This window comes from Oncorhynchus masou, chromosome 12 (genome assembly GCF_036934945.1).
Source record: "Oncorhynchus masou masou isolate Uvic2021 chromosome 12, UVic_Omas_1.1, whole genome shotgun sequence".
In the NCBI taxonomy this organism is placed as follows: Eukaryota; Metazoa; Chordata; class Actinopteri; order Salmoniformes; family Salmonidae; genus Oncorhynchus; species Oncorhynchus masou.
The window spans coordinates 55,686,310-55,701,950 of record NC_088223.1 but is presented as its reverse complement, the minus strand read 5'-3'; the positions used below and the strand labels follow the sequence as shown (position 1 = coordinate 55,701,950).

The window sequence follows — 15,641 nt, the reverse complement described above, 5'->3', positions numbered from 1 at the left end:
TGCCAGAGCATGGTGTCATATCTACAGACATATTTGCTGTCTTTCTAATGTAGGATACACGTTTACAAGATTGAAGTGCTCCGTTTTTTATTTATTATAAACGCAGAATAGGCAACTGTGTCAACTATTTGAAGTGCTCCGTCTGTAATTATATAGGCCTATGCTAGGTCAAATAGCCTGCTGCTATATTACCTGAACATATTTATGACGTTTATTGGATAGCAATTTGCAGCACTAAATTATTAACCACTTAGGCACAATCTATCATTCAGAAGCAAGTGAGGAAAATTAAATGAAATTTCAATGTTGTTTAGGATAACATGATAGGCTATGTTAGTTAGGCCTATATTTTAACATTTCTAAAATCGCATTAACGAAAAGCAGTGTTCAATTATCAAGCCTTCGGTCATTTATATTTTAAAATGCACCCAAAACAACCGAAATAATACACTAATATAATATATACATTGCATATTATTCAATGACCGAAAAGGTTACCCTCATCTCGGATACTCTATTGCCAAATCCTTAAAGTATGGTCGCTGTTCAGTTCTGAAACATTAACGACGCTATAGCGCACGTATCTTTTGCGCCAACCATGGAGAGTTAAGGCTCAATCCAAAATGGTGTTGACTGATGGAAAACTGGTGATTTGTTCTGGCTGACTTGTAGGCATGGCCAATTTGGCAACATTTAAGTAGCGTATTTTTTACAGTAAGATATTGGAAATATCTTGTTCAATGTATATTCAGTAACTTTGTAGTGTTACTGCAGTTTTTGTGAAAATACTCAATGTGTCGCTGTTCACCTTCTCTGGGTGAATGCACACTTGTGTCCCCACCCAGTAGATTAACATATACAGGGAGGATACTTGTTTCGGCAGTGTGGAAAAAACAAAGCATTGACTAGTTTCAACATATCCTTGCTTGGAGAGAATATTGGAACTTGGACTACATTTTTTTAATGGAATAACGAATTCTGTAAATCAACATCTTAAGGAAAGGACCGCTCCCACGTTGATGATGATGGATACAAGATTACGGGTCTCTGCCTTCGTTCTCTCCTCGGTTTTCTTTCTTTTTCTCCCTCGTAACACGTATGGAGACATGGGCTACTCTGCTCCCGAGGAAGCGAAGCGTGGATTTGTCATTGGAAATATAGCCAAAGATCTCGGGCTGGATGCGAAGAGATTATCTGATCGCAAAGCTCGGTTGGATATGGATGGCATCAGTCAACGTTATTGTGACATCAACCTCGCGGCTGGCAACCTTATTGTGACGGAAAGAATAGATAGAGAGGAGCTGTGTGGTTCGAAGCTTACGTGTGCACTAAAATATGAGCTTGTGCTTGAAAACCCTCTGGAGCTGCATCGTATTACTGTGCAAATTCAAGACGTAAATGACAATTCACCTCGTTTCCCCAATGAACGCATGAATCTAGAAATAAGGGAATCGGCTGACAAAGGGGAGCGTTTTCCCTTAGACGAAGCTCATGATTCGGACATAGGAATAAACGCAGTGCAAAGCTATACGCTCGACAGGAATGAACATTTTGTTTTGGCCGTTCATACAAATAGTGATGGTGGGAAATACAGTGAGTTAGTGTTAGAAAAAGAGCTGGATAGAGAAAAGCAAGAGGAGGTGACGTTGTTACTTACTGCTGTTGATGGTGGGACTCCGCAGAGATCTGGTACTGTAGTTATACACGTCACTGTGTTGGATGCTAACGATAATAAACCAGTGTTTAGCCAGGACGTTTATAGAGTCAGTCTGACAGAAAATTCCCCTGTAGATTATGTAGTGGTAACTGTCAGCGCCACCGACGCAGATAAGGGTGCAAATGGGGAAGTGACGTATGAATTCAGTAGTATATCTGATAAAGCATCGACGGTGTTTTCTATAGACAAAGGGACTGGTGTAATCAGAGTCGTCGGACCTGTGGACTTTGAGGAGAGGACAGATTATGAAATGCGCGTCCAAGCCAAAGATGGGTCAGGGTTAGCTTCTAACACAAAAGTAATCATAGATATAACCGATATAAATGATAATGCACCGGCGATATTCATTAAATCACTGAGCAATCTCATCCCCGAGAACGTGTTACCTGGAACAGAGGTGGGCATCATCAATGTACAGGATAAAGATTCAGAGGGAAATAGACAGGTCCGCTGCTCCATTCAACAAAATGTTCCTTTCAAACTAAACCCCTCAATCAAAAACTATTATTCTTTGGTAACAACAAGTGAATTAGACCGAGAGAAAATATCAGATTATAACATAACTATTACCGCTACTGACGAGGGGTCTCCACCTTTATCCTCCTCAACGACGATTCATGTATCTGTGTCAGACGTGAATGACAATCCTCCTGCGTTTGAAGAACAATCCTACAGTTCCTATGTGACTGAAAATAACAAGCCGGGCTCCTCTATGTGTTCTGTTACTGCCAGAGACCCAGACTGGAGACAGAATGGCACGGTGGTCTATTCTCTATTGCCTAGTGATGTGAACGGTTTTCCGGTGTCCTCATTTCTATCCATTAACGGAGACACGGGGGTGATCCATACTGTAAAATCATTTGATTATGAACAGTTTAGGAGCTTCAAAGTTCACGTTGTAGCCAGAGACAATGGTTCTCCTCCACTCAGCAGTAACGTGACAGTGAGTGTCTTCATAACAGATGAGAATGATAACTCTCCCCAGATATTATACCCTGCTCCAACAGGGAACTCCTTGATGACCGAGATGGTCCCCAAAGCTGCTCTGGCGGGGTCACTGGTTTCCAAGGTGATAGCTGTGGATGCTGACTCTGGACAGAACGCGTGGCTTTCATATCACATCGTGAAATCGACTGATCCTGGACTTTTCACTATTGGTCTCCACGGTGGAGAGATCCGGGCACATCGGGACATTTCTGAATCTGACAGTATGAAGCAGAACCTTGTTATATCAGTGAACGATAACGGACAGCCCTCTCTCTCTACAACCTGTGATGTATATTTACTCATATCAGATAACTTGGCTGAAGTTCCAGAACTGAAAGACATGGCTTATGAGGATAGTTCCAAACTAACTTCCTATTTGATCATTGGTCTGGTCTCTGTCTCCACCTTTTTCCTGACTTTCATTATTCTCATCCTGGCCGTGAGGTTCTGCCGCAGTAGAAAGCCTAGAATGTTGTTTGATGGAGCAGTCGCCATTCCCAGCGCGTATTTCCCTCCCAACTATGCAGAGGTGAACGGAGCTGGAACTCTGCGCAGTTCTTACAATTATGACGCATACCTGACAACGGGCTCACGCACTAGTGACTTCAAGTTTGTCAGATCTTACAATGACAGCACCCTGCCTGCTGATGTTACACTGAAGAGGAGCCCAGATAATTTATTAGAAGGGAGTATCATCACGCTCAACACTGCAGGAGACTCTGAGGTAACCCATGCCTTTATTTTGCATTTTATGAGGATGGTTTGTCCTACGTGGCTTTGAAACGAAATAATACTTATTTGCTTCTTGGCAATAGCAAACTTCCTAACGTGAAAGGCCCAACGCTATGTTTTAATTGCAGGTTGTATATTAAAGTTAGCTAAACAGCATTAGTATGCTCTTCTAGTGTGAGAGAGTAAGGCGCAACATGAAGTCATCTGAAGGGTATGCAGCTCCAGTTCTTGTATTGTTTTTAATGTATTTATAATTTGCTCACGCATTTTGATACCACTTCCACTGAAATATTATCAATTTATAATACTGAATATAATCAAAGTGGCATATTATCCTACTGATATAGGATCTTAATATGTTTGATGTAGCAATGGGAAATATTAATTATTATGTGGGTTATAACTTATGGACATTTTTGTAGGTGAAAATCAAGTCTGAAATGTTAAAGTGGAAATTACAAACTTCAAACGCCCTTTGTTTTACATCCCTGCACTGGTGATCAAATTAAGATCCTACATCTCTATAGCTGTACCCGAGTTATTCTGCTTCTGCAAAATTTAAGTTGGTCAATTATTTAAAATATTTTTTTACCTTTATTTTGCTAGGCAAGTCAGCTAAGAACACATTCTTATTATCAATGACGGCCTAGGAACAGTGGGTTAACTGCCTGTTCAGGGGCAGAAGGACCTTGTCAGCTCGGGAATTCGAACTTGAAACTTTTCGGTTACTAGTCCAACGCTCTAACCACTAGGCTACCCTGCCGCCCCAAACCGAGGTCCTTGGCTATATAGGTCCTCCGTCTAATATATTCCACTTCACTGTTCATTCTACTGTAGCCCTCAGGACTTAAATGAATATACTCACACGCTGAAAATACAAATCACATCGCCTTCCAATTCTGATGAGGCTCCGCTAGCACTGTTTCAGCACCACATCGATAGACAGCGCAACTGAGATGTCTGTTTCTCAGTGAAACAGGCAACGCTGCAAGAGCTCTTCTCCACCTACACGACTTTGAAACAGGTTTCCGCCAATACTTAAATTAACCGAGATTTATTTTGGATGCTATGTTTGAAACTGAAAAATAACATTTACCGGATTGCATGCTACTGTTGCGCATTCACATTCACACTGTATATGGCAAAAGGCTACCCTGAATGTCGTGGTGGCTTACAGATTTAAGAGGTTAATTTGAATGCAATTGATTGTAGTTTTCATTGACATACTCTAAGTGTCGCTGTTCACTATATATTGGCCGATAGGCACATCTCTCCCCCAGTCCACGCATAGAAAAGGAGGAGATAGAGGCCTATTTTGGTCAGTGTGACAAACCATCGTCTCGATTAGACAGAGGCTTAGTGTGTGTCGTCGGCTATTCCACACCTTAACGGAGCAAATGTTTCATTTTGAAGGCTGAACAATATCTTTACCACGATTTTTAGTTGAACTACTTGTGTCATTTGAGAAGATGGAGTACATCGGATTATCATTGTCTGTTTCGACGTTCCGTCTGGTTTTCCTCGTCTTCATGGTGCGACAGAGCCATGGAGATATGAGCTATTCTATTCCAGAGGAGATGAAACGCGGATCTGTGATCGGGAATATAGCCAAGGACCTCGGTCTGGATGCGAGAAGATTTTCATCTCGCAAGGCTCGTTTGGATATGGATGGTAGTCGTCAAGGTTACTGTGACATTAATGTGAATACCGGAGATTTAATTGTGGCTGAAACAATAGACAGGGAGGAGCTGTGTGGACCGAAGGTTTCTTGTTCTTTTAAATACGAGCTTGTGCTGGAAAAACCTCTGGAATTACATCGTATTAATGTGCAAGTCCAAGATATAAATGATAACTCCCCAACATTTTCTAACACACAAATTAATTTAGAAATCCGTGAGTCTGCGGTGAGAGGAACACGTTTCCTTCTTAGCGAAGCTCATGATGCGGATATAGGACATAATGCAGTTCAAAAATATTCACTCGAAAAAAACGACTATTTTGTTTTAGGTGTTCATACAAACACAGATGGTGGGAAATACGGTGAGTTAGTTGTAGAGAAGGAATTAGATCGAGAACAACAGCAGGAGGTGACATTGTTACTTACTGCGGTTGATGGTGGGACTCCACAGAGATCTGGTACAGTAGTTATACACGTCACGGTGTTGGATGCTAACGACAATATTCCAGTGTTTACTCAGAACGTCTATAAGGTCAGCCTACCTGAGAATTCTCCATTGGGTACCGTAGTAAGTACAGTGACTGCTATTTATGCAGACGAGGGACCAAATGGCGATGTGACCTATGAACTCGGTCGTATAAGTAACAAAGCAGGGAAGCTGTTTTTGATTAACAAGACAACCGGAGAAATAAAAGTGATCGGCCCTATTGATTTCGAAGAGGAAACATATTATGAAATGAGCGTGCAAGCAAAAGATGGTTTAGGGTCAGCCTCAAATTGTAAGGTTATTATAGAAATCACAGATGTGAATGATAATGCACCAATAATATTGATCAAATCTCTAAGCAATCCCATCCCAGAGGACGTGTTACCTGGTACAGAGGTGGGCATCATTAATGTACAGGATAAAGACTGGGAGGGAAATAAACAAGTCCGCTGCTCCATTCAACAAAATGTTCCTTTCAAACTAAACCCTTCTATTAAAAACTATTATTCTCTGGTCACAACAGCAGAACTAGACCGTGAGATAATATCAGAATATAACATAACTATCACTGCCACTGACGAGGGGTCTCCACCTTTATCCTCTTCAAAGACTATTAATGTGTCTGTATCAGACGTGAATGACAACCCACCTGTGTTTGAAGAACAATCCTACAGAGCCTATGTGACTGAAAATAACAAGCCTGGCTCCTCTATGTGTTCTGTTACTGCCAGAGACCCAGACTGGAGACAGAACGGCACTGTGGTCTATTCTCTATTGCCTAGTGGTGTCAACGGTGTTCAGGTGTCCTCATTTGTATCCATTAATGGAGACACGGGTGTGATCCATGCTGTGAGAGCATTTGATTATGAGCAGTTCAGGAGCTTCAAAGTCCACGTTGTAGCCAGAGACAATGGTTCTCCTCCCCTCAGCAGTAACGTGACAGTGAGAATCTTCATAACAGATGAGAATGATAACTCTCCCCAGATATTATACCCTGCTCCAGCAGGGAACTCCTTGATGACCGAGATGGTCCCCAAAGCTGCTCTGGCGGGGTCCCTGGTTTCCAAGGTGATAGCTGTGGATACTGACTCTGGACAAAACGCATGGCTTTCATATCAGATGATCAAATCAACTGATCCTGGACTTTTCACTATTGGTCTCCACAGCGGAGAGATCAGGGCACAGCGGGACATTGCTGAATCTGACAGTATGAAGCAGAACCTTGTTATATCAGTGAAAGATAACGGACAGCCCTCTCTCTCTACAACCTGTGATGTTTATTTACTCATTTCAGATAACTTGGCTGAAGTTCCAGAACTGAAAGACTTGACTTATGAGGATAGTTCCAAACTAACGTCCTATTTGATCATCGCACTGGTCTCTGTCTCCACCTTTTTCCTGACTTTCATTATTCTCATCCTGGCCGTGAGGTTCTGCCGCAGTAGAAAGCCTAGAATGCTGTTTGATGGAGCAGTCGCCATTCCCAGCGCGTATTTCCCTCCCAACTATGCAGAGGTGGATGGGGCTGGAACTCTGCGCAGTTCTTACAATTATGACGCATACCTGACAACGGGCTCACGCACCAGTGACTTCAAGTTTGTGAGATCTTACAATGACAGCACGCTGCCTGCTGATCAGACGCTAAGGAAGAGTCAAATTGAGGTTTTGGGAGAAAGTGTATTCACTCCTGACGTCGTGGGGAATACTGAGGTGAGATTAGATTCCTATTTTTAGTATTGATTGACCTTTTATGTTAACACATGTATTGAGATGACCAGAAGTCTGTCAAATGTTTGAATGTGATCACTGTGTTGGTGGTTCATCAGACATTGCGACGTTTTTAAATTCACTGAATTCAGGAGGCGCCACTGGTAATGTGTGAGAATCAACAGGCTACATCCCTTCTAGGTTTTTTTGCGAGGGATTAAACAATCATTTTACTCACGTGTCTGATGCCAGAGCATGGTGTCATATCTACAGACATATTTGCTGTCTTTCTAATGCAGGATTCACGTTTACAAGATTGAAGTGCTCCGTTTTTTATTTATTATAAACGCAGAATAGGCTACTGTGTCAACTATTTGAAGTGATCCGTCTGTAGTTATATAGGCCTATGCTAGGTCAAATAGCCTGCTGCTATATTACCTGAACATATTTATGACGTTTATTGGATAGCAATTTGCAGCACTAAATTATTAACCACTTAGGCACAATCTATCATTCAGAAGCAAGTGAGGAAAATTAAATGAAATTTCAATGTTGTTTAGGATAACATGATAGGCTATGTTAGTTAGGCCTATATTTTAACATTTCTAAAATCGCATTAACGAAAAGCAGTGTTCAATTATCAAGCCTTTGGTATTTTTTTTTTAAATGCACCCAAAACAACCGAAATAATACACTAATAGAATATACACATTGCATATTATTCAATGACAGAAAAGGTTACCCTCATCTCGGATACTCTATTGCCAAATCCTTAAAGTATGGTCGCTGTTCAGTTCTGAAACATTACCGACGTTGGAGCGCACATATCTTTTATGCCAACCATGGAGAGTTAAGGCTCAATCCAAAATAGTGTTGACTGATGGAAAACTGGTGATTTGTTCTGGCTGACTTGTAGGCATGGCCAGTTTGGCAACATTTAAGTAGCATATTTTTACAGTAAGATATTGGAAATATCTTGTTCAATGTATATTCAGTAACTTTGTAGTGTTACTGCAGTTTTTGTGAAAATACTCAATGTGTCGCTGTTCACCTTCTCTGGGTGAATGCACACTTGTGTCCCCACCCAGTAGATTAACATATACAGGGAGGAGACTTGTTTCGGCAGTGTGGAAAAAACAAAGCATTGACTAGTTTCAACATATCCTTGCTTGGAGAGAATATTGGAACTTGGACTACATTTTTTTTTATGGAATAACGAATTCTGTAAATCAACATCTTAAGGAAAGGACCGCTCCCACGTTGATGATGATGGATAGAAGATTATCGGTCTCTGCCTTCGTTCTCTCCTCGGTTTTCTTTCTTGTTCTCCCTCGTAACACATATGGAGACATGGGCTACTCTGCTCCCGAGGAAGCGAAGCGTGGATTTGTCATTGGAAATATAGCCAAAGATCTCGGGCTGGATGCGAAGAGATTATCTGATCGCAAAGCTCGGTTGGATATGGATGGCATCAGTCAACGTTATTGTGACATCAACCTCGCGGCTGGCAACCTTATTGTGACGGAAAGAATAGATAGAGAGGAGCTGTGTGGTTCGAAGCTTACGTGTGCACTAAAATATGAGCTTGTGCTTGAAATCCCTCTGGAGCTGCATCGTATTACTGTGCAAATTCAAGACGTAAATGACAATTCACCTCGTTTCTCCAATGAACGCATGAATCTAGAAATAAGGGAATCGGCTGACAAAGGGGAGCGTTTTCCCTTGGACGAAGCTCATGATTCGGACATAGGATTAAACACCGTGCAAAGCTATACGCTCGACAGGAATGAACATTTTGTTTTGGCCGTTCATACAAATAGTGATGGTAGGAAATACAGTGAGTTAGTGTTAGAAAAAGAGCTGGATCGAGAAAAGCAAGAGGAGGTGGCGTTGTTACTTACTGCTGTTGATGGTGGGACTCCGCAGAGATCTGGTACTGTAGTTATACACGTCACTGTGTTGGATGCTAACGATAATAAACCAGTGTTTAGCCAGGACGTTTATAGAGTCAGTCTGACAGAAAATTCCCCTGTAGATTATGTAGTGGTAACTGTCAGCGCCACCGACGCAGATAAGGGTGCAAATGGGGAAGTGACGTATGAATTCAGTAGTATATCTGATAAAGCATCGACAGTGTTTTCTATAGACAAAGGGACTGGTGTAATCAGAGTCGTCGGACCTGTGGACTTTGAGGAGAGGACAGATTATGAAATGCACGTCCAAGCCAAAGATGGGTCAGGGTTAGCTTCTAACACAAAAGTAATCATAGATATAACCGATATAAATGATAATGCACCCGCGATATTCATTAAATCACTGAGCAATCTCATCCCCGAGAACGTGTTACCTGGAACAGAGGTGGGCATCATCAATGTACAGGATAAAGATTCAGAGGGAAATAGACAGGTCCGCTGCTCCATTCAACAAAATGTCCCTTTCAAATTAAACCCCTCAATCAAAAACTATTATTCTTTGGTAACAACAAGTGAATTAGACCGAGAGAAAATATCAGATTATAACATAACTATTACTGCCACTGACGAGGGGTCTCCACCTTTATCCTCCTCAACGACGATTCATGTATCTGTGTCAGACGTGAATGACAATCCTCCTGCATTTGAAGAACAATCCTACAGTTCCTATGTGACTGAAAATAACAAGCCGGGCTCCTCTATGTGTTCTGTTACTGCCAGAGACCCAGACTGGAGACAGAACGGCACAGTGGTCTATTCTCTATTGCCTAGTGATGTGAACGGTGTTCCGGTGTCCTCATTTCTATCCATCAACGGAGACACGGGGGTGATCCATACTGTAAAATCATTTGATTATGAGCAGTTTAGGAGCTTCAAAGTCCACGTTGTAGCCAGAGACAATGGTTCTCCTCCATTCAGCAGTAACGTGACAGTGAGTGTCTTCATAACAGATGAGAATGATAACTCTCCCCAGATATTATACCCTGCTCCAACAGGGAACTCCTTGATGACCGAGATGGTCCCCAAAGCTGCTCTGGCGGGGTCCCTGGTTTCCAAGGTGATAGCTGTGGATGCTGACTCTGGACAGAACGCGTGGCTTTCATATCACATCGTGAAATCGACTGATCCGGGACTTTTCACTGTTGATCTCCACAGCGGAGAGATCAGGGCACAGCGGGACATTTCTGAATCTGACAATATGAAGCAGAACCTTGTTATATCAGTGAAAGATAACGGACAGCCCTCTCTCTCTACAACCTGTGATGTATATTTACTCATATCAGATAACTTGGCTGAAGTTCCAGAACTGAAAGACATGGCTTATGAGGATAGTTCCAAACTAACTTCCTATTTGATCATTGGTCTGGTCTCTGTCTCCACCTTTTTCCTGACTTTCATTATTCTCATCCTAGCCTTGAGGTTCTGCCGCAGTAGAAAGCCTAGAATGTTGTTTGATGGAGCAGTCGCCATTCCCAGCGCGTATTTCCCTCCCAACTATGCAGAGGTGGATGGAGCTGGAACTCTGCGCAGTTCTTACAATTATGACGCATACCTGACAACGGGCTCACGCACCAGTGACTTCAAGTTTGTGAGATCTTACAATGACAGCACCTTGCCTGCTGATCTTACACTTAAGAGGAGTCAAATCGAGTGTTTGGGAGAAAGTATAATCAATCTAAACAACGTGGGGAATACTGAGGTGAGATAATAAACCTTATTTGGGTATTGATTGACCATTTATTTTATTAAACAACTATATATATATATATATATTAAAAAATATATATTTCACCTTTATTTAACCAGGTAGGCCAGTTGAGAACAAGTTCTCATTTACAACTGGGACCTGGCCAAAATAAAGCAAAGCAGTGCGACAAAAACAACAACACAGAGTTACACATGGAGTAAACGTACAGTCAACAACACACTAGACAGATCAATGTACAGTGTGTGCAAATGTAGAAGGGGAGTGAGGTATGGCAATAAATAGGCCATGGAGGCGAAATAATTACAATTTAGCATTAACACTGGAGTGATAGATGTGCAGATGATGATGTGCAAATTGAGATACTGGGGTGCAAAAGAGCAAGAGTGTAAGTAATAATATGGGAATCATCGTGACCACAAGTTTGTCAGATATTTCAATTTGGTCGCTGTGCTGGCTCATCAGACACGGCAACGTTTTTAAATTGACTGAATTTAGGAGTTTCCACTGTTATAATGTGCTTTCCAAAACATACGGATTTTAGCCAGGGTTTAATCAATTTCAAACAAATTTACTCAAGTGTCTGATTCCTGGGCAGGGTGTCATACCTGCGTACTTCTTTGATTGCGTTGTAATGCAGGACACATGCTTACAATTACAACTTTGAAGTGCTTCGTTTGTCATTTTAAACGCAGGACACAGATTTACCTTTTAACTCTCTGAAGTGTTCTGTCTCTGTAAAAAGACTGGCTTGGTCTAAGGCTGCTGCCATAAGACAACATGTTCGCCGTTTGTTGGATAGCAATTTGCAGCAGCACATTTTATTCTCCCACTAACGTTTGGTATGAGAGATAAAGTAAATGGGCTATTGCGTCGGCCCTGTTTCAGCACTGGACAGCGACCAGACATTGAGAATCTGGCAATGGAGTCTCCAGGATGTTCATTGTTGTGGGTGATTTTTAAATATAAATTACCAAAGCCTTGATAATAAATCACTCTTTTCAATAATGTGATTTGAGAAGTTTTAAAATATAGGCCTAAATAATATAACCTATTCTTACATCCTAAACTACCGTGACACTTGCATTTGTTTTCCTCAGTTGCTTCTGAATTATAGATAGATATTGTCTGGGGGTTAAATAAGACAACGGGAAGAAATAAATCGACTGATTCAACACTGGTGACTTGTTCTATCTATAAACTGCACTGTTGGCATGCATGTATAGCAATATTTAACTATAGCACATTTTACAATAAGATATTGAATGAATCTTGCTCAATGTACTGTATATTCAGTAACTTTGTAGTGTTACTGCAGTTTTTGTGAAAATACTCAATGTGTCGCTGTTCACCTTCTCTGGCTGAATGCATGATTGTGTCCCCACCCAGCAGATTACCATATACAGGGAGGAGACTTGTTTCTGCAGTGGGGAAAAACGTCGCGTTGACTGGTATCAACATATATCGTTGCTTGGACAGAATTTGGATTGTAACCTTGGATACATATTTTGTGGCATAACGAATTTGGTAAATCACCATCTTAAGGATAGGAGTATCAAACGTTCCAACGTTGATGATGGTGGTCAAAATATTTTTGTTCTCTGCCGTCAAACTCTGCTCGGTTTTCTTTCTTGTTCTCCCTCACACCACGCATGGAGACATGAGCTATTCTTCACCCGAGGAAGCTAAGCGTGGATTTATCATTGGGAATATAGCCAAGGATCTCGGACTGGATGCGAAGAGATTATCTGATCGCAAAGCTCGGTTAGATATGGATGATAACAGTAAACGATATTGTGACATTGACCTCGCTGCGGGCAACCTTATTGTGACGGGTAGAATAGATAGAGAGGAGCTGTGTGGTTCGAAGCTTACGTGTGCACTAAAATATGAACTTGTTGTTGAAAACCCTCTCGAGCTTCATCGTATCACTGTGCAAATTCAAGACGTTAACGACAACTCTCCTAGATTTCCTAATGAGCGCATGAATCTAGAAATGACAGAATCGGCTGACAAAGGTCGACGTTTTCCCTTAGACGAAGCGCATGATGCAGACATAGGATTAAACGCAGTGCAAAGCTATATACTCGAGAGGAATGACTATTTTGTTTTGGCCGTTCATACAAATAGTGATGGTGGGAAATACAGTGAGTTAGTGTTAGAAAAAGAGCTGGATCGAGAAAAGCAAGAGGAGGTGACGTTGTTACTTACTGCTGTTGATGGTGGGACTCCGCAGAGATCTGGTACTGTAGTTATACACGTCACTGTGTTGGATGCTAACGATAATATCCCAGTATTTAGCCAGGACGTTTATAGAGTCAGTCTGACAGAAAATCCCCCTTTACATTCTGTAGTGGTAACTGTCAGCGCCACTGATGCAGATAAGGGTGCAAATGGGGAAGTGACGTATGACTTCAGAAGCATATCTGATAAAGCATCATCAATTTTTTCTATAGACAAAGGGACTGGTGTAATCAGAGTCGTTGGACCTGTGGACTTTGAGGAGAGGAAAGATTATGAAATGCGCGTCCAAGCCAAAGATGGGTCAGGATTAGCTTCTAACACAAAAGTAATCATAGATATAACCGATATAAATGACAATGAACCATTAATATTGATCAAATCACTTAGCAATCCCATCCCTGAGAACGTGTTACCTGGAACAGAGGTGGGCATCATCAATGTACAGGATAAAGATTCAGAGGGAAATAGACAGGTCCGCTGCTCCATTCAACAAAATGTTCCTTTCAAACTAAACCCCTCAATCAAAAACTATTATTCTTTGGTAACAACAAGTGAATTAGACCGTGAGATGATATCAGATTATAACATAACTATCACCGCCACTGACGAGGGGTCTCCACCTTTATCCTCCTCAACGACGATTCATGTATCTGTGTCAGACGTGAATGACAATCCTCCTGCGTTTGAAGAACAATCCTACAGTTCCTATGTGACTGAAAATAACAAGCCTGGCTCCTCTATGTGTTCTGTTACTGCCAGAGACCCAGACTGGAGACAGAACGGTACAGTGGTCTATTCTCTATTGCCCAGTGAGATTAATGGTGTTCCGGTGTCCTCATTTTTATCCATCAACGGAGACACGGGAGTGGTGCACGCAGTGAGAGCATTTGATTATGAGCAGTTTAGGAGCTTCAAGGTCCATGTTGTAGCCAGAGACAATGGTTCTCCTCCCCTCAGCAGTAACGTGACTGTGAGTGTCTTCATAACAGATGAGAATGATAACTCTCCCCAGATATTATACCCTGCTCCAGCAGGGAACTCCTTGATGACTGAGATGGTCCCCAAAGCTGCTCTGGCGGGGTCCCTGGTTTCCAAGGTGATAGCTGTGGATGCTGACTCTGGACAAAACGCGTGGCTTTCATATCACATCGTGAAATCGACTGATCCGGGACTTTTCACTATTGGTCTCCATAATGGAGAGATCCTGGCACATCGGGACATTTCTGAATCTGACAGAATGAAGCAGAACCTTGTTATATCAGTGAACGATAACGGACAGCCCTCTCTCTCTACAACCTGTGATGTTTATTTACTCATATCAGATAACTTGGCTGAAGTTCCAGAACTGAAAGACATGACTTTTGAAGATAGTTCCAAATTAACTTCCTATTTGATCATTGGTCTGGTCTCTGTCTCCACCTTTTTCCTGACTTTCATTATTCTCATCCTGGCCGTGAGGTTCTGCCGCAGCAGAAAGCCCAGAATGTTGTTTGATGGAGCAGTCGCCATTCCCAGCGCGTATTTCCCTCCCAACTATGCAGAGGTGGATGCAGCTGGAACTCTGCGCAGTTCTTACAATTATGACGCATACCTGACAACGGGCTCACGCACCAGTGACTTCAAGTTTGTCAGATCTTACAATGACAGCACACTGCCTGCTGATGTTACACTGAAGAAACCAGTTGAGCCTTTTGGCGAAAGTATAATTACTCTGAACAATGCAGAAAATTGTGATGAGGTAAGATAACAGTGTGCTGATATCATTTATCGAGTTGTCATATTCAAATGTGAGTTCGGTGTGCTCGGCGTAGCCTATTTAATTCGATACATTTCAATTGTTTTAGTTTGTTTACTTTGTGCCATCGTTGGATTTGCTCCTCACTCTTAATAAGAACTATGTCCATGAAAATCAATGTCGCAGTCCTAAATAATTTCTGAACAGTTAAACTTGAATGGGTAGCCAAAGGCTCTAAATATTTGCCAATAGTGGCATTCTTTCATTATTTTCTGTGGTGTCTACACAACAGTTAAGAGATCGTATGGCAGCCGTCGCCCTTTAGAGGTCTTTGGTGTTTCAGCACCACTATTGTGGATAGCGATCAACATTCTGCAGGCTTCTGCAATGGAATGACTAAAGCTATCTGTAGTTAAACTTTTTTTCTGGTCTTGTGTTTTTCTAAGGCACATCATCATGGATTTTTACCGTTTGAAATCATTATTTCATTAGATGTGTATTTATTTTGCATATCATTCAAGGTGTAATGTAGTTTTTCTTTAAAAAAAAGAAAGAATCTTATTCAGTTTTAAAACCAGAGCATACAGACGTTTATAAAATAAGGATTCACTTAAGACCATACAGTGAATATAGATTTGATTTAGTATCACGTTTGTTTGCTTCAGCACCCTGCTGC

General features: G+C 41.6%; 2 protein-coding genes across 27 annotated transcripts in view; both read left to right on the top strand.

Moving 5' to 3' along the window:
- LOC135550461 (protocadherin gamma-C5-like) overlaps positions 1-15,641 on the top strand; it is a 145,865-nt gene that overhangs the window by 60,439 nt on the left and 69,785 nt on the right. For 3 of the 26 annotated variants that reach the window (XM_064981295.1, XM_064981282.1, XM_064981265.1), the window contains exon 1: positions 897-3,428. The exons of 19 other annotated variants lie outside the window; for them this stretch is intronic. In XM_064981295.1, the coding sequence (XP_064837367.1) occupies positions 1,020-3,428 (2,409 nt within the window). In that variant the 5' untranslated portion in view covers positions 897-1,019. Of the gene's footprint in view, positions 1-896; positions 3,429-4,660; positions 7,312-12,423; positions 14,969-15,641 lie in introns of those variants that run through there. 4 more of the 26 variants (XM_064981300.1, XM_064981289.1, XM_064981273.1 and 1 more) reach the window with 2 other exon arrangements.
- Positions 8,446-10,989, top strand: LOC135550464 (protocadherin gamma-A12-like). Its single transcript, XM_064981306.1, has one exon. The coding sequence runs from the start codon at positions 8,572-8,574 to the stop codon at positions 10,987-10,989; it is 2,418 nt and encodes an 805-aa protein (XP_064837378.1). The 5' UTR covers positions 8,446-8,571.